At 39.3% G+C, this 25,027-nt stretch overlaps 2 protein-coding genes and 1 non-coding gene across 3 annotated transcripts; 1 reads left to right on the plus strand and 2 right to left on the minus strand.

Moving 5' to 3' along the window:
• Nucleotides 1-307: 307 nt before the first annotated feature.
• On the minus strand, nucleotides 308-14,540 carry lpcat3 (lysophosphatidylcholine acyltransferase 3). The gene is made up of 13 exons (XM_053326454.1): nucleotides 14,357-14,540; nucleotides 11,138-11,245; nucleotides 9,097-9,203; nucleotides 8,350-8,443; nucleotides 8,062-8,099; nucleotides 6,100-6,278; nucleotides 5,867-5,975; nucleotides 5,661-5,747; nucleotides 5,182-5,345; nucleotides 3,568-3,715; nucleotides 2,972-3,127; nucleotides 1,904-2,047; nucleotides 308-1,805 (listed from the first exon to the last, which is right to left on the minus strand). Exons 1-12 carry the CDS (start codon nucleotides 14,439-14,441, stop codon nucleotides 1,928-1,930), a joined length of 1,395 nt encoding a protein of 464 aa, XP_053182429.1. The 5' UTR covers nucleotides 14,442-14,540; the 3' UTR covers nucleotides 308-1,805; nucleotides 1,904-1,927.
• Nucleotides 14,541-16,563: 2,023 nt separating this feature from the next.
• On the minus strand, nucleotides 16,564-16,620 carry LOC128367157 (U7 small nuclear RNA). The gene has a single exon (XR_008321922.1). It is a non-coding gene; the product is annotated as a U7 small nuclear RNA (small nuclear RNA).
• Nucleotides 16,621-19,931: 3,311 nt separating this feature from the next.
• On the plus strand, nucleotides 19,932-24,715 carry tpi1b (triosephosphate isomerase 1b). Its single transcript, XM_053326484.1, has 7 exons — nucleotides 19,932-20,131; nucleotides 22,551-22,674; nucleotides 22,856-22,940; nucleotides 23,075-23,207; nucleotides 23,355-23,440; nucleotides 23,532-23,619; nucleotides 24,019-24,715. The coding sequence occupies exons 1-7, from the start codon at nucleotides 20,023-20,025 to the stop codon at nucleotides 24,135-24,137; spliced, it is 744 nt and encodes a 247-aa protein (XP_053182459.1). The 5' UTR covers nucleotides 19,932-20,022; the 3' UTR covers nucleotides 24,138-24,715.
• The last annotated feature ends 312 nt before the right edge of the window (nucleotides 24,716-25,027 follow it).

A 25,027-nucleotide genomic window follows, 5' to 3' on the forward strand; every position in this document is an offset into this window, starting at 1 on the left:
CAAACCTGGGCCTGCTTCACTAGTGACAGACTTGTCCACCCTCCATTTCCCCTCCTTTATTAATTAATTTCCTCTTTTCCCACAGCTCAAGCTTCCCAAAACCAGACTGCAAAATGACGTCATATCACCCTCTTTTCTTTTTTTTTATAGCCCCGTGCTCCTGTCAGACATGTAAATGCAATGGGACACCCTCAAACACAGAAAACAGACTCCTTGTTTTTCTTGAAATGCAGCATTTTAATGAACATTATAAAATTGTATTTAAAATCACTCCCCAACCCCCCCCTATCCCACCCACCTCCTCCTCCAGCCCAAGTTTTCTTTTCCTTTTGTACATTTGGTAGGAATAAGGCAAAAAGTAGTATTCTTGAAATAGCAATTCACATCAATTAATAATCACCATTTCATGTATAAATATTACTAAAATCTGGGGTTGTTGCTACAGCGAGGTTCGTCCTCTCCGTGTATGTGTGTCAGCAGTTGAAAGGACGGCCGCAGCAGTAGCAGCAGCAGAGACGGGCCTCTCTCCAGCATGGATCAGACAATCCAGGCCCCCCCAAAAACAAACAAAAAAAGATAAAATAAAAATGAGGCCTTCCCACTGTGGAGTGGGATGCATCTACTTCACACATTTTTTAATTGCCTGCTGTTAAGAAACACAAGAACAGGTCAGAGGAGACGTCTCTCCTATCTTTTTTTGTTTGTTTTGCTTCCAGTTCAAAATGAGGCAACTGCTCAATTTAAAATCTCTTACTGGAGATCAGAGTGAACAGGATGAGCCGTAGTGACAGTATGCTTGGGCACTGTGCAAGGTGAGGAGGGATTCCTTCCCCTCTTTTTCTACTTTGGAAATGATTCAATTTCACATCTGTGCATTTCGGTGTTGATAGCCGGGCTTGAATCGAGACAGACAGAGGGGTGGTGTAGACCGAACAGAGGGAGAGAAAGATATACAATATGGCGAGAGAAAACCCAAAACATCAAACGAGGACAAGAAGACACAGAACAAATGCAAATCCTTCATGAAATCTTATCCAAAGCTACAAAAATGTTCTTTTTCATAAAAGCTGTTAAAACTCTATAAAATCAAGTCTTTTTTTTCTTCACAAATCAAATTAAAACCAAAAGAAATGTACTGTAAAAACATTCATTAATACAAGGCCATTTTGAGTTGGGTGTTAGTGTACAGTGTGTGATTTACAGTGCTTGTATAACCACTGGCAGCCATTTTCAAGAAACAACCCCCCTGATGATTATTATTATCTGTCGGAGCAGCAGTCTCTCTTCAGCAGAAAGCGGTATGCATGTCGTATTATTATATTAAAAGGCGCCGCGTACGCTGGCGCTGTGCTTAACCCTCCCGTGAAGGTTTTGCTGCTGCTAAATTGCGGGTGCTAGATGTGAGACAGAGAAATGAAACAAAACAAAACAAAACAAAACAATACTGGAGCTGATGACTCTGAACCCGTGACTGGTGAGTGCAATTCTGTGTAGACAGCATATAAGTCTCTCATGTTCTACAAGTCTCACATCTTTAAAAAAAAAAAAAAAAAAAAAGAGGAAAAAACAAACAAACAGGAAATCGCCCCTGATTGGCTCACAATTACCCCATGTGGCACGATGGTCATTTCCTGTAAACATTTCTCCAAATGTTTATAAAAACACCCTTACCATTTAAAACACAAAAATATATAGAGATTTATTTTTACATGGACATATATATTACTAAAAGGCCTTAAAATATTTTCCGTTCTGCTCCTTGAAAGTCACAGTTCCCTTCAGTGGATATTTAGCCTCAGATGGACCTGGAAGGAAACAGAGACAACATCAGTCTTTATAGACAGCGTTAGTAGCACCAGTGAAGTGTAACCAGGGTAGTCAAATGTAGTCTGCACCTGCTTACCATGCCAAGTCTTAGTACCAAGTTTTAATCCTGCTTTTGCGGACTCCGTTCTCTCTTAGGCACCAGTGCCTTACGGAGGTATGGTACGCTTAAAAAGACTGCGAGGAAGAATAGGTGACCGCAGAAGTAGACGGACGAGTAGACCTGGAAAACAAAAGTGACAGAAACAGTCGAACTGAGATTCAAATATAATTTACACGTGTCTTTCCAAAGGTCAGGTAACTTCTTTTGACATTCCTCACCTGTCTACCAGCTGCCATCAGAGAGATTCCTGCCTTTGACAATCACCTGACTCTGCTCCTCTCAATACATCAGTCCCTAGCCAAGTGGACAAGTGACACCCACTTCCTAATTTTGTTTCTGAAAACCTGCCTTTATAACTTCCAGGTTTATAACTGTTTAAAGACGTGTTTAAGCCCTGTGTGAAAACAATGCAGCTCTCTCCATTCATTTAAAAGAGTTTGTTCACTCGGTGTCAACACAGACGGCTTTTAGCTGAACCTGCCTCAACTCGACAACGCCATTATTCTGCTGTTTACCAAGTGATCGGTCATTGATCATTATTATTAATGTGTCATTGTCATTATTGAATAGTATTAAATGGTCTAAAAATCGCTGTCTGAAAACCTTCAAACTCCTCAATCTTTGACTTAAAGCAGCCTTTCTGGGACTTTCTTCACAAAAGCGACTTGCAACCACTGATAACATGCAGATGTCCCATGGCAGCAGTATCTCGCTTCCCAAATGACTTCAGGGCTCTTGAATGCTCATGCACAGTCTAAAACTATGATTTTTGTTATTAATAGTTTAAATTATAAAAATGTCATGTTGCAAATTATTAGCTCTTAAATTATAATTCAGTGTCTCACTGGTACCTGAAACACCCTCCTCACAATCCAGCCGTTCTAACGCAGTACTGTTTTCAGTCTGAATTCAACCTGCTCTGCCTGAGTGTCCTTACTTGAGTCCTCTTTGCACCTGAACTATGATACCCGCCACTTGATAATACATAATGATTGATGAGAACAACTGTATTTATTCTTTAACTGGTGTTGAGTTGTGTCTTACCTTGAGCCATTTGTCGTAGCTGAAGAGGCAGAATGGCACCAGAGGGTAACCCATGAAGAGCCAGTGAATAAACTGCTGGACTACATAGATGAGTGGGTAAAGTGGGCTGTTGGCCACCTTTGACAGCAGGGGACTGTCCCTCACTAGTCCCAGGGCCTGACACACACACACACACACACACACACACACACACAGACACACAATAGTTAATAGTATAACAAACTGATGCCAAATTGTGACTGCAGTCAATATCTAATTATAAATACATTCAGCCGTGAGCTGCATTTCATCAATTGTGTTTTGCGTCGTACTAACAAGAGACTGTGTCTTGTTAAAAATTCTACAGTGGGTTTATATGAGGCAGCCAAAACAAAAGATAACTCCTTTTTATTAACAAAAGCTACTTTATATTTTTAGACCAGTACTTTTACTTGTACTCAAGTAAAATTTCATCAAAGTAGAGGTATTTTTACTGGAGTAAAATATTTCAGTACTCTTTCCACCTCTGTTTACCACTGACACCAATGTGGTTTGAGCTTCCTGTAAATATTTTTTAGGTTAACCATCTCCACGCTATCCCTTCATTTGTAGCGTACCTGTCTCTCTACAGTGACGATGATGAACTCCATGGAGAAGCACAAGAAGTATCCTGAGTGAAGGCCATGCCATATTGTCAAAAAGAACAGCGTGGTCACATGAGACAAGGTTTTATTGCCCAGGAACTTCAACCTCTTGAACACATGCCTAAAAAACAAAATGAAAAGAAAACAAATCAAACCAAGAGTTTTGTTTCATCACTTGATCACAAATCTGGATAAAAGGTCAGAAATATCTAATGTGTCAACTATCACTGTCTGGTGGCAAGCTCTATCTCAGCTGGAAGCTGATGTTGCATAGCAACTCAGGTTAATATTAAACATTTCAACAACTTTACAAGGTATTCATCAATTCAATGGTGGCCAAGACAAGAGTTTTGTAATATCTTAGACAAGTGCTGGTGCACACATTATTTTTTGAATTTCCAAACCAGCATTATTTTTTCATATCACTCATTTGAGACAAACTGCAATAGAGAGCCGACACATAAGAGCGTGGCATAACTGATATAAAAAAACCTTGCTCATGGCCTTTAAGGCATCTGCATGCATCAAACAAAGTGCTTGTGAAATCACTGAAGAGTATTTGTAATCCCCTTCCCCCCACAGCTTCATGGTGTCAGAACTGGGTGGCTTTATATGACAATTTTAGGAACTTTCCAAAAACAACAATCGGGCATGTTTGTCCTCGTCATGCAGTGGCTAACCAGATATAGGGAGGTATGAAACTCTGCAGGGTTTGAACTTCTCACTGTTCATTCTTTGGACAACTACTTCTGTCACTTTTTGAGTGTAGGATACTTTCTAAATAAGTTTCTTTCTAAACATTAATCCCACTTGTACGATTCATCACATCTCACCACTCTCTATGACAGCTGACCTTTCAGTGGAGCAGCTAAAAACACTGTTGCCTTGTCTGTACAGACAAAACTTTGTTTGAACTACTTACTGAAACGTACTGAACCCTTGAGGGGTTTCTTCCTCATACTAGCTAGTCGAGCCTCTCTGATACATACTCTATTGGTTTAGTCCTTGTATTTTGTATGAGCACTAAATTCCTCACAAAAGCTGCTATCGAGCCATGTAGGAGAAGAAGTAGGCTTAGTAAGAAATGGTATCAAGATTTAATTCATGAAGCCCCTGCTGAAGAACTTTTGGACAAATTACGAACACCTCCCTCCGACTGTCTCTTTTTTTTTTTTTTTTTTTTTTAAGTATATTTTTGGGGGCTTTTTGCTTTTATGTACAGGTTAGTAGAGAGAGACAGGAAACTGGAGGCAGAGAGGGGGGAATGACATGCAGGATGGGACCACTCGGTGCGGGATTCGAACCGGGGTCGCCTGCAGCAAGGACTGTAGCCTCAACACATGGGGCGGGTGCTCTACCCGCTGAGCTATACCCCACCTCCGAATGGCTCTTGATATTAAAAAACGCTGAAGAAAGTCTGTAATGACATATTAAGCTGGTCCTTCTGAAGCTATGCCACATATTGCATATTGGATTGAATTGTCTTCCCCTCAATTCACTGTTATCACTAAAGTAAATAATTAACTTTGAGTACACTGCTTTGAATACGAGCCGGACAACTTCACAGATTTCATGCTGGACACTGACCTGGCAACCCAGGCGTTTGTGTTGATGTTGAAAGAAGAAATCGTTCCTCCAAAGAGTGGCGTGGTTTCAAACATCCACACCTTCATGTTGGCACAGGCGTCCCACTGATGCTTACCATCTACTATCCCATTGTAGCCTAGTCCAGATAGTACACATACACCCTCCTGCAAAACATAAAACACAAGTGTCAAGTAACTCACCATGAACAAGAACCAGATAAACTGGGACTCATTTGTGCTCATTAGGGTGTGCCATTTAAAGAATGAAATAAAGTCATGTGAAGAATGAATGTATGCAGAGGTATGTAGGTGGTGTTTCACTGTTAGATACTCCCACAACAGGTGTTTAGCTATGTAGTGTATTTACTGTATGTGCAGGTTAATATAAAAAAGTATATTCAAAGAAACAAATGAGCAGGTCGTTAGCTGTCTATCATCAGGGCACATTTTCAAACTTTTGAAGATCAAGAGATCACTCACCGCTATAACCCAACAGCTGACATATTTATACAAAATGATTTTAGCCCAAAGCAAAATAAACACACAGCGATACCAGAATGGTTGAGCCTGTGGAAAAGACATAAAAACATGTTAGACAATGAAACAGATAAGCAGAAACTATGACTTGTTTCATGTTGAGATACGCATGTGCACACAGTGATTATCAATCATACTGCCATCCTCACCTCATACTCGTCTGTTAGGAAGTAGCTGTCTGGGAAATAAGGAGTAAATATTGTATATAGCAGGAGGCAGACAAAACCCAGACCAAACCTCTTCATAGCCGGTATAACACTGAAGAAGAGAGAAATAAAAAGATGACGTCATAGGGAAATAACGTCTTATTTTTATGCTAAAATATTAAGCTAATTATTCTGTTCATCACTAGGCTATATTTACCATATTTTTGCTCTTTTACCTGTTAGGCGGCTTTCCAGGGGAGTCGGTGAGTTCCCTTGCCACCAGTCTCTGGTAGCTGCGCATTGTAAACTGAGGCCCCACCAGGAAGCCTCCATAGAAGTAGGAAAAGCCGCACACCTCAAGCAGAGAGGGCACAGACGACAGAGCTGAAGTCTTCTGCTCTGCACTCAGCTGGGACTGGGATATAGGATACAGACAGCAGGAAGGGATGAGGGGAATTGAGGAGAGAACAGAAACAGACACAGAAGGCATTTTAAAAGCATATTAATGAGATTGTGTTAGTTTCTTTTAAAGTTTGACCACAAGACCACAGACCTAATGTGACTACATTAAATGGCATTTAACTGCAGAGTTATTTCTATGAACTGAAGAGGGACACCTGGCATTCACCTGAAACACTTTTAATAAGATCAACCAGGTGGGAGCAGATTTAAAGGTTTTTACACAGAAAACAACAGAAAACTGAATAAAAAACAAAGCATAAAACTCATAGAATAAAAATGAAATAAAGCAACAGAATGGGCAACTAACAGCTGTCATAGATGTGTTAGCTGTACTAGAAAGAAACCGAACATAGGTGAGCAAAGTAAAAGAAAGACACGTTAACAGAGGCAATATGACAACACATACTGTAAGACGACCAAAAAAGATTAGGTTATTCTATTTATACTGACGTAGCTATTTCTTTAATGCTAGTAGTTACAGTTTCTCAACTGAAAGTACTGTATTCTGATATATATTGATGTTGTAATACATTATTACATATCTCATGGTTGACCATTTTATCCTGATCAACCACCCCTGTGCTATGGCTCTGCTGCCGTTTCCTCTCCTTTTGTTTCATTATGTTTTCCCTTCTGCTCGAAAACATCTTCTCCTTCCTAATGGAGAAAATAAGAGAGCATACAAATAAAAGGAGTGTCTGAGTTGACTGAGGCCTAAAACTGAGAGAAGGCAGAGTGGAGGGTCAGGCTGGTGCCTCATCAGCACAAAGCCCTTTTGTTATGTTGCAGTTATTTTTACTTTTGCTTCGGGTTGGAAGTTGCTGGTAATCCTGTTTTTGTTTTCAGACAGTTGAGCTGTAAATTACTATTATTTGCTTTATACTAAGGCATTGTTTAAGTCATTTGTGGTAGCGTCTTATATATGGTCTCTGTTTCAGACAAAATAACCACCCTCACACATGGTGAGCATTTATGGTAAACCCAAAGCCCCTACCACTGTATTATGGCATTCTCAAGATAATTTCATCTCGTCCCTGGTCTCGTTATAGTAAATAAGTGGACAGGTTAGACTACAATATCACCATGACACAACGCCAATTTACATTTACCTATTGACACTCTGGTTGCCATTATGTTCAACTATTAACCACAGTCCTATTCTTCGTTTGATAAAGACCGTTAACTGTTAAACAGGAAATAACAGGAGGGCAGGAGCAAGGCTTTAATGAATAGCTACGCTGACATGGAAACACAGCTATTCACTTACTCTCCAACACACCTGTCTGATTAAATGTGCGTAGAGCTGAAGTGATTAGTCAAATCACCAAAACTAGTTATTCTATTTTATTTTTATTTTTCCCCTATCATTCCTGCTTCTCAAATGTTAAGATGTGCTGCTTTTTGACAGTACATTTTGAGTTTTGGGCTGTTGACTTGATAGTATCAGATAACTGACTGTACCAGCCTCTTGTTGTGTATCTGTATATCGTTATCATTCACACACCCGGGGTTGAAAACTATTAAATGTGCCTTCTATTAAAAAGCCAATCTACCTCTCATTCATGCATAATAGAATTTAAAAAAGAAGTGAGAAATGGCAATTAAAGGATCCAACAGAGATAAACAATGAGTACAATATGAATGAATACAAACAAAGAATATTAAAAGACAAACAACGTCAAAACAGATTGACCAGTAATCAAGCAGATGAAAGCAAGAAATATCAACCAACTCACTGGTTCTTTCCCGCCGTCAAAGTAATCAAATGACAAACCTGAAATCAGAAAATGCAACTGTTGTCAGATACTATGTTAGGGTGACTAATGATGTCATGATTATATTATAGCATGCAGAAGTCCTGTCAGAAGATTATCAGTGTGTTAATTGTTCACTCGTGTACAAAAAGGCCAACTATGACAACAATAAGAAGATATTAAATCAAACAGATTGATAAAACATCTACTTTTTTGAAAGTATTGGCTTTGTCAAGCAGAGCATAGCAATGTGATCTACAATCAACATACCAATAAGTTTGAGAGTGAGGACGCAATGAGGCATAGTCCACTTGATGTCATACTCCTCTGTCGCTGTATAGTAATACCCTGCCAGCAGGTACACCTACAACAAAATAAAAAAGATGATGAAAGAGAGAGAGAGAGAAATATAAACACATCCGGTAGTAAGCAAACTATTGTATTGCCAAGTATCTCAAAAGCAGGTTAAGCAAAGTTCAAGGGGACAAAAACATGAATGAAAACAGAAAACTACCAAAACAGTGTGTGTATCTGTGTGTGTGTGTGTGTGTGTGTGCGCAAACAAACAAAAAATGTAGGTGATATTCAGAGATGTACCGTCTCCTCACAATCTAGCAGCAGTGACTTCCACTGTTGATGAGACTGTTAGACTGTGTGTGTGTGTGTGTAAAAAAAAAGAAAAAAGAAAAGGAAATCTGTAGTGAGCTCATCGCAGTTTAAAAATAAAAACATAAAAAATCAATTATTGCATTTCATGTGACCACATCATAAGATTATTGGCCTTGGTTGTAAGTGGCCCTTTAAATACATAACAAGGACATTACAAGAAATTAAGAGTGTGCAGATGCAGAATCTGAGCCACTGCAGTAAAAGTCTGACAGTCTGTTCTTGTTGCTTTATAGCATGGGAGCTAATGCTATAAAGTACAGCTGCATCATAGGAGGACATGTGTAAAAAAAAAAAAAGGGGGGGGGGGGGGGGGGGGGCAGAAGACAAATTAATACCAGGATACCTCACCATTTGAAAGGTAAAGCTGCTCAGGACAGCTGTGACCGTCCTCCCCATGAGCCTCAGCATCAGGAATTGGACCAAGACGCATACTGCAGAGTGATAGATCTGAGCGCCTGGGAACGAGACAGGCAGAAGGGGGGGGGGATGGAGAAAATGATGAGTGCAGTCGAGTGTGACCTGTAGGACTGGACATGGCAACAGCAATTGTTCTCCATACTTCAATAGTGACAGAGATGGGGGAAAAAGGACAACAAGACAAAGATATGATATACACCCAATCTAAAATGAGCTTTTTAAGTAAGGGTTGGAAGGGGAAAAGTCTTTCACCAAGAGAAAGATTAAAGCAACAGACCTGCTGTAAAATCCAAGTGCAGCCACAACAGAGTAAAGAAAAGAGAGAGATCAGTTGTGTTAGCAGTTTGCGTTCACTACATCATGGCATTTTCATCCCTGAGAAAAACTACAAACATTCATCCTTTAATCTGACAAAGACATGCACCATGGTTCTTACTGTGGTTTAGAAAGTTAGGATTAGTGGAAGTGATTCATCGATCGACAGAAAAATCATTTGCAACAACTCTGAAAAACGTGTTAAAGCCCAAAATGTATTGTTTCCAGCTTCTTAAATGTGAATACTTCTGTTATAACAGTTAATTAAATACCGTTTAGTTAAGACAAAACGTGCAATCTGAATATGTCACCTCAAGGCTCCATATTTTAAAAGCTAGTCTATTAATCGTGAAAAGTATATAATGAATAATGAGCTCCACTCTATTCCTGCACTGAGCTACATGCATTAGAGTTAATACTCAGATGTAAATCTTACTAGCAGAGTACAAGAGTACAACGTTTACTTCCTCTTCAATCCGCAACTCTTGATGACTCATCCTCATCAAAAAGCTTAGTAAAGTCTTTAAAGTAGACATCCCAAAACCATTAAGTTTCTCACTAAATGCTTTCTGTCTTGGTCCAGTGTTTCTTCTGGACTTGGTTTTTATGAAGGAAAAAAAAAACAGCACAGGAAGAAAAGCTGCTTGGGCTTATTTTCCAGAGGGAGTTTTTGGCACAATTTTATAGAAACGAATAACAAAAAAACATAAATAAAATTTAACTGAATGCAGCCTGTGGAAAGTTTTTTTTTTTAATATATGACTTTGCTGACAGCTTTAAAACATCCTGTGTACTGTGTAAACTCTGTATGCAAATAACACACAAATACACATCCAACACCGAGGTGAAAGCATCCTTTGAGAGAACTAGTCAGTCTCCCAGTTCACTGCATCTTTACAGAGCAACAACACCCTGAGGAAATGTTACCATCTACTGCCTCAATACACACACACACACACACACACACACACACACACACACACACACACACACACACCTTCAGCCAAGTCCATTTCTCAGTGTCTCTACTATCTTTCTCACCATACGAAGATGAGAAATTGACAGAATGGAAAAAGAAATCAATTTGAGAGCCATGACAAGCAGTTAATCTCTGCTCAATTTACCAAAATGTTGAGGCCAGTTTTCAATATTATTGAGTTTTCTTCATCTTCATCATTTTGACATCAAACCTATCAATGCTGTTTTAAGTTTCTTATTCAATATGTAATTGAAATATGATGTTTTAATAGTTTGCAAATATATCACATATGCTTCACTTATCAATCCAAAGCCATGAACGATCAAATGAAAATTAAATCATTTAGGATCACTAGAAGTGGTTTAAGTAGAACTTACACAGCTGTACTCAAACATGTCTTCATGTTGGAATTAATATCAGTGAACACTTATTCACAAATGTGATTGTATTATACTGTAAGATAAAACCTTTCATTTCTTTAAATTAACTATACTGTTAATCTGCTTGAGACTGACATGACTTGCAATGTAATGACTTTGTCCCACCTCTGAGCCAAAAGATATTTCAACACTGTGGTTTAGTAATAGAACACAATTATACATCAATCATGCTAGTATTTGGTTTTACGACTGAGTGAAGTACAAACTGTCGTTCCTCCACCAACACATGCTCCCTCACCAAAGTTAAATGCTGCTAGAGCCAGTCCGGAGACAGCGTGGAACAAGTGGATAACTGTGGCTGGCTGGTAGAACAAGAACCTCCGGTATATCAGGGCGAAAGGATAACCTGCAGGGCAGACAGAGGAGAAAATGTTAAAAGAGCTATACAGTCAGTGTATGCCTTCATATCAGCCATGTAGCCAGTGCTGACACCACCTGGTAAAACCTGTCACACACAAACACAAACATACACACACACACACACACACACACACACACACACACACACACACATTAGTAGTACTGGTGCGTGTGGTGACTTGTTGCAAGTCTGGCATCTCAAGGAGAAAGATAACGGCCTCAAGTAGGACTACAGAAAGGGCAAAACACTCACCTCTGATCATGATAAAATTTATTTTTGCATGGGGTCGACCAGTTTACCTGAAGTGGTTCTTTTGATGTTTACATTTTGATTGATATTTGTATTAATTGTATATATCATACTTGTCTACACTTACATTAAAATGTTATAGTATAAATTCATTTGTCAGAATTATGATATCAAGGAAAGGTTAATACATCCACATGCACTGCAGCACATACACATATCTTATGAACTGTGGATGCAGCTTAATGTAAAAGGTGCTTCGCTTGATCTTCACTGTAAAGTAACATTCAGTGTTTCATTTGCTTCAACTGATTTACTTTAAAGGCTGGATTTATTTTTCACTGTCATCAAATCCCATGAAAAGACCAAATCCAACAATGAATTGATCCTGCCTGCCAGGACTGCCTGTGTAACCAAAGCCTGTTACAGTTTATTCCTCTTTGTCATGGACCTCCATCATCATCTGAAAACTATTATAAACCCATCAGTGAGCCGCAGTGTTGCACTGTGGTGACATGTTCCTTCAGCTTATTTTAAGGTAATCCCACATACAGTACACCTTCCTGGTGCTGCACACCAAATCCCAAAGACATACTAATCCGCTGCTGAAAATGTAGCATTTACTCCTGTTTGAATTAGGTTTGGTAAAAACTACAATGCCCAGCTTTTACTACTATTTGTGGCTCATTTTTAGGGTTTCCAGAAGGGAACAAGGTGTTGAGAGACAGATTCACTTTTTTTTTCATGGGATTTGTTGACATAAGAAAAATAAAGAAGAATTTGGCCTTATCCTTTAAAAGAACTTATTTGTAGATGAATTTATATTTTTTGACAGATTCTGGATATACAGATAAATATATGGATATTTTCCCACAGTGTGTGACTATGTAGTTGCTTTTCCAAAGCAGGTGGCTGACTGAAATCTAAAGGATTTCACTCCATGTATAGCAGAGGAAGCACTGACGAAACCGCACGTTATTTTTGGCCCCAAAGCTGTAGTGCAAGGCAGTTACTAGTATACAACTAAATACATCATTACACAAGACAACTTAAGCAATTCTGGTGCAAGGAGCAGACTGACTGAACAGTTTCAGGCATTTAAGCTAACCAAAGTCTGATCTGAATGGCCGCGTTCAGTCAATTGTATTGTTGGTGGGAGGTGACGACAAGAGAAAAACAAACGTGTCCATGTGTCAGACCAAAGTTCAGAGAGGACACCATGGAGGACACCCTCCCCCACCCCACACAGACACACACACCCCTGACATTCCCACCCTGTGTCATGCCATGGCCTAGATTTATGTTTTACAACTTTCAGTTAAAGTTAAAGTTCCCCTTCAGACATGTTTTAAGAAGTATAAAACTCTACTTTAAATCACTTATGTCTAGCATGGTTTTCCACAAAAAATATCTTGTTAAAATCCTTAAAACGACTGCTTCTTCTCCCTCATTAAAAACCCTGAATCTATGAATATGCAAATACGTTTAATTTCACAAGTTTAACAGCTACAAGATGTCACTTCAAGTATCCACATCACACTTGTGTAAATTGAATATATTGGACCAGAATTGGATTCAATTATGTCAAAAAAAAAAACCTGTTCGTAGTCCCACTTTCAGCAGCAAGAATGTGAAAACAGCCTTCTTAATGTCAAACTCTGCACATACATCATTCTGCACAGTGACGCTCAAACATCCAGCTGTAGAAAGACAGTGCTTCTTTTTAATGTACATGACAGCAATATTAGTATTTCAAGCACTACTTTAGGTTCAACTGTGCAATATGTATATTAATTTTTCACTCTAAATCTGTGCAATAACAATATCAAACTCATGTGTTTTATCACTCAACACCAATAGTATTACTCTTGCACATAATACTATTTATTTTACTATTTTTACTGATGCTTTTCTATTTTTACTGTCCACTTTGTTGCTGCAATAATGTAAATGTCATCATTGTGGGACTAATAAAGGAATATCTCTTCTTGTTCCCTGTGTTAAAGACCCCCACCCCTGCCTACAACAGTGGGGCTATTATTTTCACCCAACTAAGCGTTCTCATACTATTATGCTAATTCTATAAGAGCGCACAAACCAATTTAATTACACAGCCAGAAATGTGTAAAAGGGAGCATATTTGTTGGTAGCTAGTAAGCTAAGTAAGTAAGTTTGTAAGTTAACGTTAGTGCAGCTGTTAGGAAATGAATGAAAGAAACGCGAGTGGGGGGAGAAGATTCCGACGGATGACAATATTTAGCACAATCCCCCCCCCCCAGTTCCCAATTCATCCAACTGCCAGAGATGAGTACAGGGAGCACATATTTGGGCGGGTAGTTAACTGCCAGCTTACTTCATTGTCCTTTTTGTAAGCTAATGTTATAGCTAATGTGTAGCTGTTAGGAAATGAATGAAAAGAAGGAAAGGGGGGGACACGATTCCGACGGGTGACATTATTTAGCACAACACCCCCCCCCCCTTCCCTTCTAGAACATGACGTCCATGTCAGTTAACTGCCAGAAGTTAGCTGTTGGTCGTGATGAGAAGAAGCAGCACAACATTTATGGCTGTGTGCAATTTATTTATTTATTTTTTAAAACAAGCTTTCTTTATGGAAGTCAGTCTGCTGGCTATGGTGGTGCACCAGTGAATAGTTTACCCGTAAAAATGTCCCACACATTTAGACAGTAAGCAGACAAATATAGCCGGTTAACGCCTGTAGCTGTGTCAGTTAGTACCTGGCTGAGCGTTATGTTAACAGTTAATACACACACCGAGGAGAGCACTCAGACCGTCATTTCAGCTAGCTACCACAGTAACACAGAGCTTCATATGTGAGGTGAAACTCACCGATTAAAATAGATAAAATGAGTCGAACCGCTGGCTCCGGGGAACCTAAGGACTCCGACAGCTTCTCCATCAAGGGAGCCGCCATCTTTCTTGTGGGCGGAAACGTCTATTCGCGACGGTTCACTGAACTCTCCTGATTCACGGCAGACATCCGTACACACAAACACTCACTAGTATCACACACTCGGCTTTTTAAAGGCCTCTCGCGGTTCAACCTCCCCACTAACACAAATCTGAACGATTCTCCTCCCCCAACCCCTCCTCGTCTGCATATCTAATCCCTCTTCAACCACACTGTTACACTCGTCATTTTTCAGGGTTTGTCACTGTAGACATTGGACTTAGGTGGCTGACAGGTAGCAGTACACCCTGACTGATATTAACAAGAGACGCAAAGGTGTGTTATTATTACCTCTGCGAATCACATGTGGCTCAGTGGAGTAAGTTTGCCCCCATGTGGCATCGCGCTGGAATAACATTTTTTGACTAGATCCCCTCCACACAATAGCCTTACAATAACAGTTATTTCTGATTGTTAAAGCACTAGCCTATCTTTGAAGCTATAGGCTATTTTGCAAAACTCTACACCAAACCAGCAAAATAGTATTCATCTGATGCCAGGGCAAACTATTCTTGCAAAACTCTTCAAAAAAAAGAAAAGTTTTTGCATCAATACAGTCACACAAACCACCATTTGAATGAGCACACAAAGCACCACATAGTGACAGTGTAAATGAAGAACACCTCTGGCTTTTAATGTGCTACATGGGTCATGACAGACTACAAAAAGAAGGATAAGCATACCGAAAGCAGCTATCCATTATCTTACAGGACTCATCACACCCCGGACACAATCTGCTTGAACTGCTCCCATCAGGCAGATGATACAGGGTCATCAAAACACGCACTAACAGACTACAACACAGCTTTATCCTACAGCCATCGTTGCATTAAATACTGCCAGGCAGCGATTCACATAACACATGCACCTCTGTCTTACACTGGATATGCACTTTAAGGACTGTGTGCAATATTGTTATGTGGATGAGTGAGTGGGTTGTTAAATACTGTTTTTATGTGTTATGTGTGTTTATATATTTTTTTATGTGTTTCTTCTTTTTATTAGCTCTTTCGCACTGCACTTAATTTCGTTGTACCTGTTACAATGACAAAGATATTCTGATCATAGTAGAGAGTAGAGTAGTGATACAGGACAATTTAGTCACACACTACAAGACTGAGAAACAGCTTCTTCCCCAGGCTGTTAAACTAATGAACATGACCTGATCCCCTCATCCCACTCACACACTTTCACTGGGGACTACAAATCAAAACTATCTTTTATATGTATATTAATTAATTGTTCACTGTGTTTTCTTACCCGTGCTTCTGTTAAGCGTCTTTGAGTATCAAAAAAAGCCCTATACAAATAAAATGTATTATTATTATTATTATTATTATTATTATTAGTATTATTAGTATTATTAATATAACTTGCCCTAAATTGTTTCAATAGTTTACATATGGCAAGCATTGCTGCTGTTTGCAATTTTTATACTGCATATTGCACTTTATTGCCCTTATATATTGTCTTAAATTGTTTTTAATTGCCTTAAATGTTGTCATGCCTCAGGGAGTGCTATCTAAATTTCGTTATATTGTTGTCTGACCCTCAATATAATGACAATAAAGCTACTACTGCAGTGAAGTGATGTAATTTTCTGACCTTACCAGACTGCTCTATGTGCTCTATTATTTGTCTTGCCCATTTACTCATTACATATCTACATTACTGATGATTATTTATCAAACATCTCATTGTGTAAACCATTTCTCAAAGCACCTATGGTCATCCCTACAGTATTATTGCAATAATATTAGATTTTGCCCAGCCCTAAAATATATATAAACACTCTGCTTGGAACAATAATGTGTAGGGGATACTTTTTAAAAGTATAAGTAGTAAAAGTACCTTCAATATTTATTTATTTATTAAATCCCAAAATCTGTTTCAATGTATAACATACATGCAATCTACCCAACAACTGTCAGGTTATATCCATATAATAATACTGCTGTCTGCAAACATACGTATTCTGGTTAATATAATAAAATTCTATCAATAATCCTACTTTTGGATTACAACTGTTATTACGCAACATGTTACAGCAGCTGTCCTTCATCATTCTTAATATTTGACACAACATGTGGGCTTCTCTTTAAGAGAAACCTGCTAGACAAATATCTAAAGAGCAAAATATCCTGAAATTTTACATTGCGCGGTTTCACTATTAGTACATTAGATACAGACGTCTATATTATGGTGTCAAATTTTATCTACCGCACAAAACAACCACAGCAGAAAAAATGACAACACGTTAACATCTGAATTTATATTAAACGTCCATTTGAACCTCTATATTAAATATTATAAGTTTAAGAAACATCTTTTTACCGCAGTGCATGCCTGTTATGCAAATTTAGAGTATTGTCCAATCAGAAATACAGAGGGGCGGGAACTTGGATGCTTCAGCCAATCAAAAGGCCTGTCGTCATCGCTGTTTGTTCTCAGCAACAGACCACTGAGTGATCACTGCAGATGAATTGTAATTAGTGATAGTCTGATAAACGTCGATGTTGAAATATAGGAAAGTATTACTATTAATAATATGATTGTTGATTAAAATGTGTTTATTAAAATATTTTGTTTAAATTATTATTTATAGTCTGCAGTGCACACTATTAAAACACATTTAACTCAGCTCTACAGCAACAAATGTACTTGTGGATAATAAACGCACCAAGTGAAGGCAATGATTCAAAACTGCTGTAAGAAAGTAGTGCAGGAACAGGTTAAACTGTGTCTTCATATGCTGCTGAGATGTGTTGTAGCATGATCCACCCATTTCAAGTAGTTTTTGCCAAATGTTTGTTTGTTTTTGCCCCTTATTGTGTTGTATATATTGTCTCTGTTGTATAGTATATAGTGTTTTTGAATGCATGAGCTCTCAAGTTCATGATATGCTGATGACAATGGAAATAAGCAAACTAGCTTCCTTGTGTTATCCTTGACAATTTCTGAAACCCATATCCTGGATTTATTCTGATTTTGGTTTTTGTTTGTTTTTTTTATTGTCAAATAAAATCAGTCAATCAAGGTCCATCTTTCCCATTTCCACCACACCACTGACCAAGAGAAGCATCCACAGTCAAACCCAGTATTGAACTCTACTTCACTCTGTAAAGAAACAAATGTTAATTTACTGGCCTTGGAGGCAGACCTGAGGGGCAGCTTTACCCATTTCTTTGAGTTCCCTACAGCATCTTTAACATTAGTGTATTTTAGATAAACTGGACAGTTAAAACAACACTAATGTCAATTTTATCTAACAGGTTATTTGATCCTGCATGTTTAATGTCTTATGTGATCCTCTGAACTCTGATTCACTTATCTGTCCCACTGAAAGCGACTACAGTCTGCCTGCTATCGTCAGCACAGATGGTTTGTTTGTTTAACACCAGCGTAGAAGGAGGGGGTAGAGGTTTGTGGGTCACAACACTACAGCTCCACTACAGCCCTGATTAGACATCATAACATAATGCTCATGGCAACTGCAGCCTGCTTCATACAGATGCAGCAATAATTAGAGCTCAATTAATCAGTAGCCAAATCGGTCAGTAGTTTTACCATGTTATCTACCACTGTTCATTTTTACCCCATTTGGTGGGTGTTCATTTCAAGCCCCAGTGATCAAGTGTCATGGTTATCAGAACTGAGCTCAATGAATATCTCAACAATTAACTTGGTGAGGATAACATCAAAACTGACTTCCACTAAAGATGTTTGGTAACTAGCAATACCTTATAAATGAAGACACAAGTTTGCAGGTGCCTTCTAGATGATGTAACGGTCATCCAGCCTTCTGGTAAGTGAGAGCGACAGCTGTCTGCTGTAATGAAGTTTAAAGGTGAGTTTAAAGGTGGTGGCAGCAGCATGAGCATACAGGATATCTCTATAATCTGATGTGGACAGTGTGGTATATATATAATAATGTGTTTTCTGCTTCTACAAAAGAGACAAACACAAGGTATCCAACTTTTAGTTTTTATGCCAGATGTTCAACATGAGATTTGCAGGACAATCTGCTGTCTAAACAAATGTGACTTGTGGGAACATTAAGGATATATAGTGTAGTGCATATAATGTATATAATATGTAGTCTTTTTTGAGTTCAGAGCAAGTTTTAAGTCAGAAATTTCTGGGGTTCAAAAGCAGACCCAAACCTGACAGCTGGCTCTGTGGTAGGGCCAATGGCATAAAATATATAGTATATGGCTTTGCATTACTTCATTTGAATGAAGTAATGCAATTGCTGTGCACTGGTCTCAAAAGTACCACACAGATAGGCAAGCAAGTTTCAAGGTCTGGAACATACCAAACAAGCGACAAGTGCTGCTTGTCCTTGCTGTTGCACCTCCATGAAAACAACACCAATCGTATGTTTAACCACCTGTTAAAGGATCGATATGTTATATATTTACTGTACTAACTCTAAAATGACCATGATATATTATCAGAAATTAAGGAAACATGCCAAGTTGAAATACTGGCTTCTGCAACTATTCTATTTCAAAGAAGAACATTTTGTCTCTGTATACAACCAAACTGTTCTCCTTTGAAATTCCCTTTCTGGCCTGTGTATTCCTCTCACTGCCCATTCATTCAAGGTACTGGCACGTAATTTTAACACATTACGTGCCAATAATGTTCATCATGTCCTGCAGTCAAGCGTGAGGCCTTGTCCCAGACAATATAATACAGTAAAAACAGGATGCATTTAAAATGCAAAAACAAACTGAAACCCAAAAAAACTAAGCACATTATAAGAACCTGAGCTCACAGAAGTGCATGAAATGACCACAACCACTTAGTTTGGACAGCAACCGTTGTGGGGTCAAAGAAGTCATACAGTCATTTTTGTTTTGTTGGAGTCATGTAGCCTAATTTTGATGATTAGATTTTAAATTATTAATAATAATATAATTTAATAACAGTGTAGGCTGTAAGTTATTTACTTGGTAAAAATGTTATTTTGAAAAGTCAATAATATGAAGACCCAGGTGAAAAAATTGCAGCAGCAAACTCTACAGTATAAATGTTAGTCTCTTCACTTACACACTTTCACGCAGCTATTCACCTGATATGACTAACTCAGACTGCTGGAGCCTCATATGAGCTTCAGATAAACTCTCTTTTGCACAAAATGACCGTGTGAACACACTGTGGATCTTTTCATAGCCAGTATGAACAGGAGGAAAGATTACAGTGAGGAAAACCTTTCTTTCAGTGTTCATATGGGAACCTAACTGTTATTTTAACACACGTTTGGAAAATTTGCGAACATATGAGTAATGAAGTTTTACAAACAACACGTGAACGCAGCATGACATTTCGCTCTTCCCCTCCCTCAAATGGGGAACTGCGTCTGCGGGCGTGCCTTCACAAACCAATGGAGCTGACAGAGAGGAGGGGACAAATCTTTCCTTCCTCATAAATACTCTGAGTTGCTCTCTGTCAACCGCTCTCTTACCCCAGACAAGGCAGACCCAGGTGGGCTTTTGGAACCGTTTTCTTAGCAAACAACCCCCCAAACAAATCCGCAATCATGACCAGGAAATTCTTCGTTGGTGGAAACTGGAAGATGAACGGCGACAAGAAAAGCCTGGGGGAGCTGATCCACACCATGAACGGAGCCAAGGTTGACCCCAATGTCGGTATGTTCAAATCCAACATCCACACTATCTCCTCCATCTGAATATTGTCTCCCCTGCTCTTTGATACCCGAGATCACATTTTGTGACTATTAAAGCCACCGGTGTGCCTGTCATTTTCTATATTTCTTTCTAAGTTATGAACATCAAACTGCATCAAACTAACATTTCCATAAGATGTATTTAAGTTGTCTGTTTGTACCCAACTTATATTCATGTTTGCCCCAGATCTATACTTTTCAGGACACACACACACTCAATCAGCTCAATCATTGATTTGTGAGAATAAATCAGGCCCATGGGGCGTTACATAGCTAACCCAGTTTTCCCAGTATGAAGCTTTTTTTTTTCTTTCTTTTTTCCAATTCATAAATAATAAATGTTATCTTCATTTAGAAAAAACGTCCATTGCAATTTCCATCCATGCATTTAAAGTTGGGCTTTCAATACCCTGTTGATATCCTGGTTATAGTCTTCTCTCTCTCTCTCTTTCTCTCTTTACCATTTTTCATGCCACAGCCCATCAATGCAGTCTCAAAATGGCTCGGACATTCAATACGTCAATCAATACCATCATTCATTACAAAACTCCATCTCCTTTATTTCATGCCCTTATCGAGTAACTGGGTGTGAGCTCTGATTTCGAGCTAATAGTGAATCTAAAGCAGAGAGAAATGCATGAGTGGTGGTGGCTGATGGACGGCTCGGATGAGGTTTTCAGTAATGTCGGTGGTGGTGGTGGGTGTGCGTTTGCAGCTGCACGTAGTCCAACAACCAGCCGCTGTGGAAGTGCAGGGTGCATTCAAGTGAAGCTAGTCGATAATCTTGTCCCTCGTGTTCAATCTGCAAACTAATGAGGGGTACAATCGCCTTTTTTGCCCATTTTCTGGCAAGTTATTTTTAGTTCAGAGGGCTCCACGATTACGGATGTGTCACTAACGAGAGACACTTGTTCGTGCTTATCTCTTCTCCGATTTTTTCCCAACACGACCTGAACGCAGCATTAGACATTTACCCTGTTGCAGTGTGTTTTCTGCACACTGGAAACACATCACATTCACACACACAGGCTTCTGCTGCTTAATAAAGGCTTGACTCACTACTTTTTTTTTTTCATTGCACGACTTAAACTCGAGCAAGGAAATGTTGAATGTGTCCAGGCCTGTTTCCGCTGACATCGGGCTAGTTATTGTGCTCTTCCCTCTTCCTGCAACTTTGGTGTTACGTAACTGTGATGCTGTGTGTACCAATCATAGGCCTGATCTGTTTTGAACTATGCTCTTGAGCAAACTGCCATCCTTGGACCTTGCTCCATTAGTGTCCGCCTCCTTTTAAAAGCGTTCAGAAACTTCAGCAGGCTTTTCCAATCTGCCTCTCTGTGCAGCTGTAAAGTCAAAGTTCAGCTGTTTTCATCCCCAGACGGGGTTTCTAACATGTTGGACATTAAAACTCTGACCCTTACAACTTCAGCTCATGACTTTTCTTTGACCTCTGCAGAATGCAGCCATGTAAGCGACCTTTTGGAGGCTGAACTCAGACCTTTTACACTGAGAGGGTCTGAGTGTGACTGGGGAGAAATGACCTTTACCAAACCAATAATAACAGGAGCTGTTTAATATAGCCTCCAGTAACCCCAAGATACAGTTACAATGTGAATGTCAGTGTCTTAATCTTACTGTACACTGCTTGAACTGTGCTGACTGTACGGGGACGACTGTTCAAATTGCAGTGTTTGCACATTGAGAAACACAAACTTTAGATTGCCACACAAATCAGTTTTACAGATTTCACTATGAAAAGTTAATTTTGTAATACAAGTCTAGTGCTGTGTTTTTTTTGTTTTTGTTTTTTACAGTAGTGAATAACTCTCCACATTCATATCTTGGATTTCATTACTCCACACTGATGCCCATTTGCTTGTCAATCGATTTAAAGCTGATGGTACTTTGCAATACGGATTTTGCCCTGAAGCATCATGATTGGAAACCCTGGGCTGGTTTACTCTCTTTAATCCCCATGGTGTTGCAGCACTGTGGGAAAACATGCATATGTAGTCTTGTACTTGGAAGCAGTTCAAAGTAGTTTCTTGATGTGTTCAAGCCCATAGTTTAGTATCCTGAGGAAGTGTCTGCCCCTCAATGGGATGATGCTCTGCAGCTGAATAAACTCTGAGATATAAGAATGAAACAAAGCAAAATACATGTGTAATTTAGCTTTATGTGATCTTTGCTGTGCCAGAAAAGCTGCATTACTGATTAGTCTTTTATTTTTTTTAATGAATGACTTACAGTTTAGCCTTCACATCTACTTCAACACTAAACTTTTGTTAACATAAAGGAATTTGATCAAAAATGTTCTACTGCTAAAATATATTTGTTACAATGAATACGATATCTAAAGTGTTTTCTTTCTGTGCTCACAGAGGTTGTGTGCGGTGCTCCCGCCATCTACCTGGACTTTGCCGTGTCCAAGCTGGACCACAAGTTCGGCGTGGCTGCTCAGAACTGCTACAAAGTCGCCAAGGGTGCCTTCACTGGGGAGATCAGGTACGTCATGTGTCCATCAGAGGAAAACAAGAGTTTGATGAGGCACATGTAAACACTGATAGGTGAAACAACTTCATCATGTAGATGCACAAAAGTAGCAATAGGGTCATATACAAAATTGTCCATCAGAAATATGAAATTTTAAAAACTTTGTGGTAATTCTATCAATATTATCTTCAAGCCCTGCGATGATCAAGGACTGCGGTGTGCACTGGGTGATCCTGGGACACTCTGAGAGGCGCCATGTCTTTGGAGAGAGCGATGAGGTAATTCTGGATTATTTTGTTTTTTAGCTCTCAACATCTCTATCATTGTCTGGAAGGTCGCTGAAGCGGGGTGTATAAAAAATAAACCCCGTCTACACTTAGTGATTAGATGCTTTTGTGTTTTTTATCTTTAGCTCATTGGTCAGAAGACCGCTCATGCTCTGGAGAACGGCCTGGGTGTGATCGCCTGCATCGGTGAGAAGCTGGACGAGAGAGAGGGCGGCATCACCGAGAAGGTCGTCTTCGCTCAGACCAAGGTCATCGCAGGTACGTGACCCTTGACAATCTCACCGAATAATTAAATACTCTAGGCACTAATCGCAGTCTGGTTGGTGTAATTCACATTTTAAGGGAACATTTGTGCAATCAAGAAACTTGCGAAATTCAAATTCTTATCACACGTCTCTTTCACAGACAATGTAAAGGACTGGAGCAAGGTCGTGCTCGCCTATGAGCCAGTCTGGGCCATTGGCACCGGCAAGACCGCCTCCCCACAGCAGGTAAATATTTCTAATATTTACCTGAATATTTCTCTACAGTCTCTTAACATGACCCGTCATAATGTGTCTTGTTTCCTTTGTGATATTTCAGGCTCAGGAAGTGCATCACAAACTGAGGGAGTGGATGAAGAAGAACGTGTCTGAGGCTGTTGCCAACTCTGTGAGGATCATCTATGGAGGTCAGTCAGTGTGATCATCTTTTGATTTCTCGTTTGGATTTCCCACATTCCTCTCTTCTCATCAGTCTATGCCACTCAAAATGTGCACTCCTTCTCAGGGTAATAACTCAGTAAAATACGAACATGTAAATTATAAACATTTTTAGACCCAGTGTGACTTAAGTTTCTCGAGGATATTGTCATTTCTGATGTCTGTCATGAATCAACATCCATAAATCAACTTAGAAATCATAGAAAACAGATGCTCCTTGTAACTTCAGAACTTAAGGTTTTCTTCTGTATCAAAGTAATGCAGTGATTATCTGTGAATTTGTGGGTACATTGCAAACAGAAACTGCTAATAGCTGATTCGGCATCTTGATGATGATGATGATGATGAAAACCTCTTTGTCTTCTCAGGCTCTGTGACTGGTGGTACCTGCAAAGAGCTCGGCTCCCAGGCTGACGTTGATGGTTTCCTTGTGGGTGGAGCTTCCCTGAAGCCCGAGTTCATTGACATCATCAATGCCAAGCAATAAAAACCTGTTAGACTGTGACAAGACCATGTCCAGATCCAAGGCCAACTCCATTCAGACGATCCATCAATCCCTTACACTCAGCACTTATTCCCCACCCCCTTTTTATTCAAAGTATGTGTTATGCTGTCATTCCCTCCTTATCGTTTTGGTATATTTCTTCCTGAAGAAAAGGGACAGGTTGACACATGCACTGTGCTGCACTGAAAAGCTCACTGAAATAGTCTGTGTGCATACTAACTTCCACACCAAGTGCTCAAGCTGTAAAGACTGATAATTACACCTTGAGGTGGACGGGCAGTCCACGCCTTTACTTGAAGCGTTTACCAACTACTGTGTTAACAGTGTCACGGCTCTTGTCAATCAGATGTATTTGTCTTTTTAATGTCTGTCTCTATTGTGTAATTATGAGATTCTGTGGCTTTTTACCTCCCTGTAGATGTGCATGATCCATGGTCTGATTGGCTCTTTTGCCAAGAGGGAAGCATCCATTACATGTCCATCATATTGTGTCATGGCCGATGGGTACGAGGGTGTGAAGGCTGTAAGAAAACATAATAAACAAATTAGAGATGGTTTAAGTGTGTCCTGTCTTATGTTGAATAAGTATCTGATAAAACATCTCTGACCCAAGTCACTCCATATTGTGGTTTTTCTCATATTTCATAAAACCATAAACTTTCATATATACACTTTAATACATATCGGTTTCATGAACTGCTCTCCAGATTGCTGTATTCACAGGCAGACTGTAGTAATCTCAGTGGTATTCTCAAATTGCCAGAATGAGTGTCTCATTACACAAGTGAACTCCAGTTAAGACAATACCATGCAGAGAGGCATTTGACTGCTATTTTTATCCCATCAGTGAACTGAGACAGACACGCAGCAGT

The sequence above is a fragment of the Scomber japonicus genome, chromosome 10 (assembly GCF_027409825.1).
Source record: "Scomber japonicus isolate fScoJap1 chromosome 10, fScoJap1.pri, whole genome shotgun sequence".
Classification (NCBI taxonomy): Eukaryota; Metazoa; Chordata; class Actinopteri; order Scombriformes; family Scombridae; genus Scomber; species Scomber japonicus.

What these genes read in the sequence shown, in the direction of transcription:
- lpcat3 (XM_053326454.1), bottom strand. Translation starts at nt 14,441, where the DNA reads ATGGCGGCTCCCTTGATGGAGAAGCTGTCGGAGTCCTTAGGTTCCCCG. An exon ending in CCTCACTCTCAAACTTATTG is followed by an intron (nt 8,100 to 8,349) that starts GTATGTTGATTG and finishes TTCTGATTTCAG; the next exon opens with GTTTGTCATTTGATTACTTT. An exon ending in TTGACGGCGGGAAAGAACCA is followed by an intron (nt 6,279 to 8,061) that starts GTGAGTTGGTTG and finishes CCTATATCCCAG; the next exon opens with TCCCAGCTGAGTGCAGAGCA.
- tpi1b (XM_053326484.1), top strand. Translation starts at nt 20,023, where the DNA reads ATGACCAGGAAATTCTTCGTTGGTGGAAACTGGAAGATGAACGGCGAC. An exon ending in TCAGACCAAGGTCATCGCAG is followed by an intron (nt 23,208 to 23,354) that starts GTACGTGACCCT and finishes TCTCTTTCACAG; the next exon opens with ACAATGTAAAGGACTGGAGC. An exon ending in AGACCGCCTCCCCACAGCAG is followed by an intron (nt 23,441 to 23,531) that starts GTAAATATTTCT and finishes GTGATATTTCAG; the next exon opens with GCTCAGGAAGTGCATCACAA.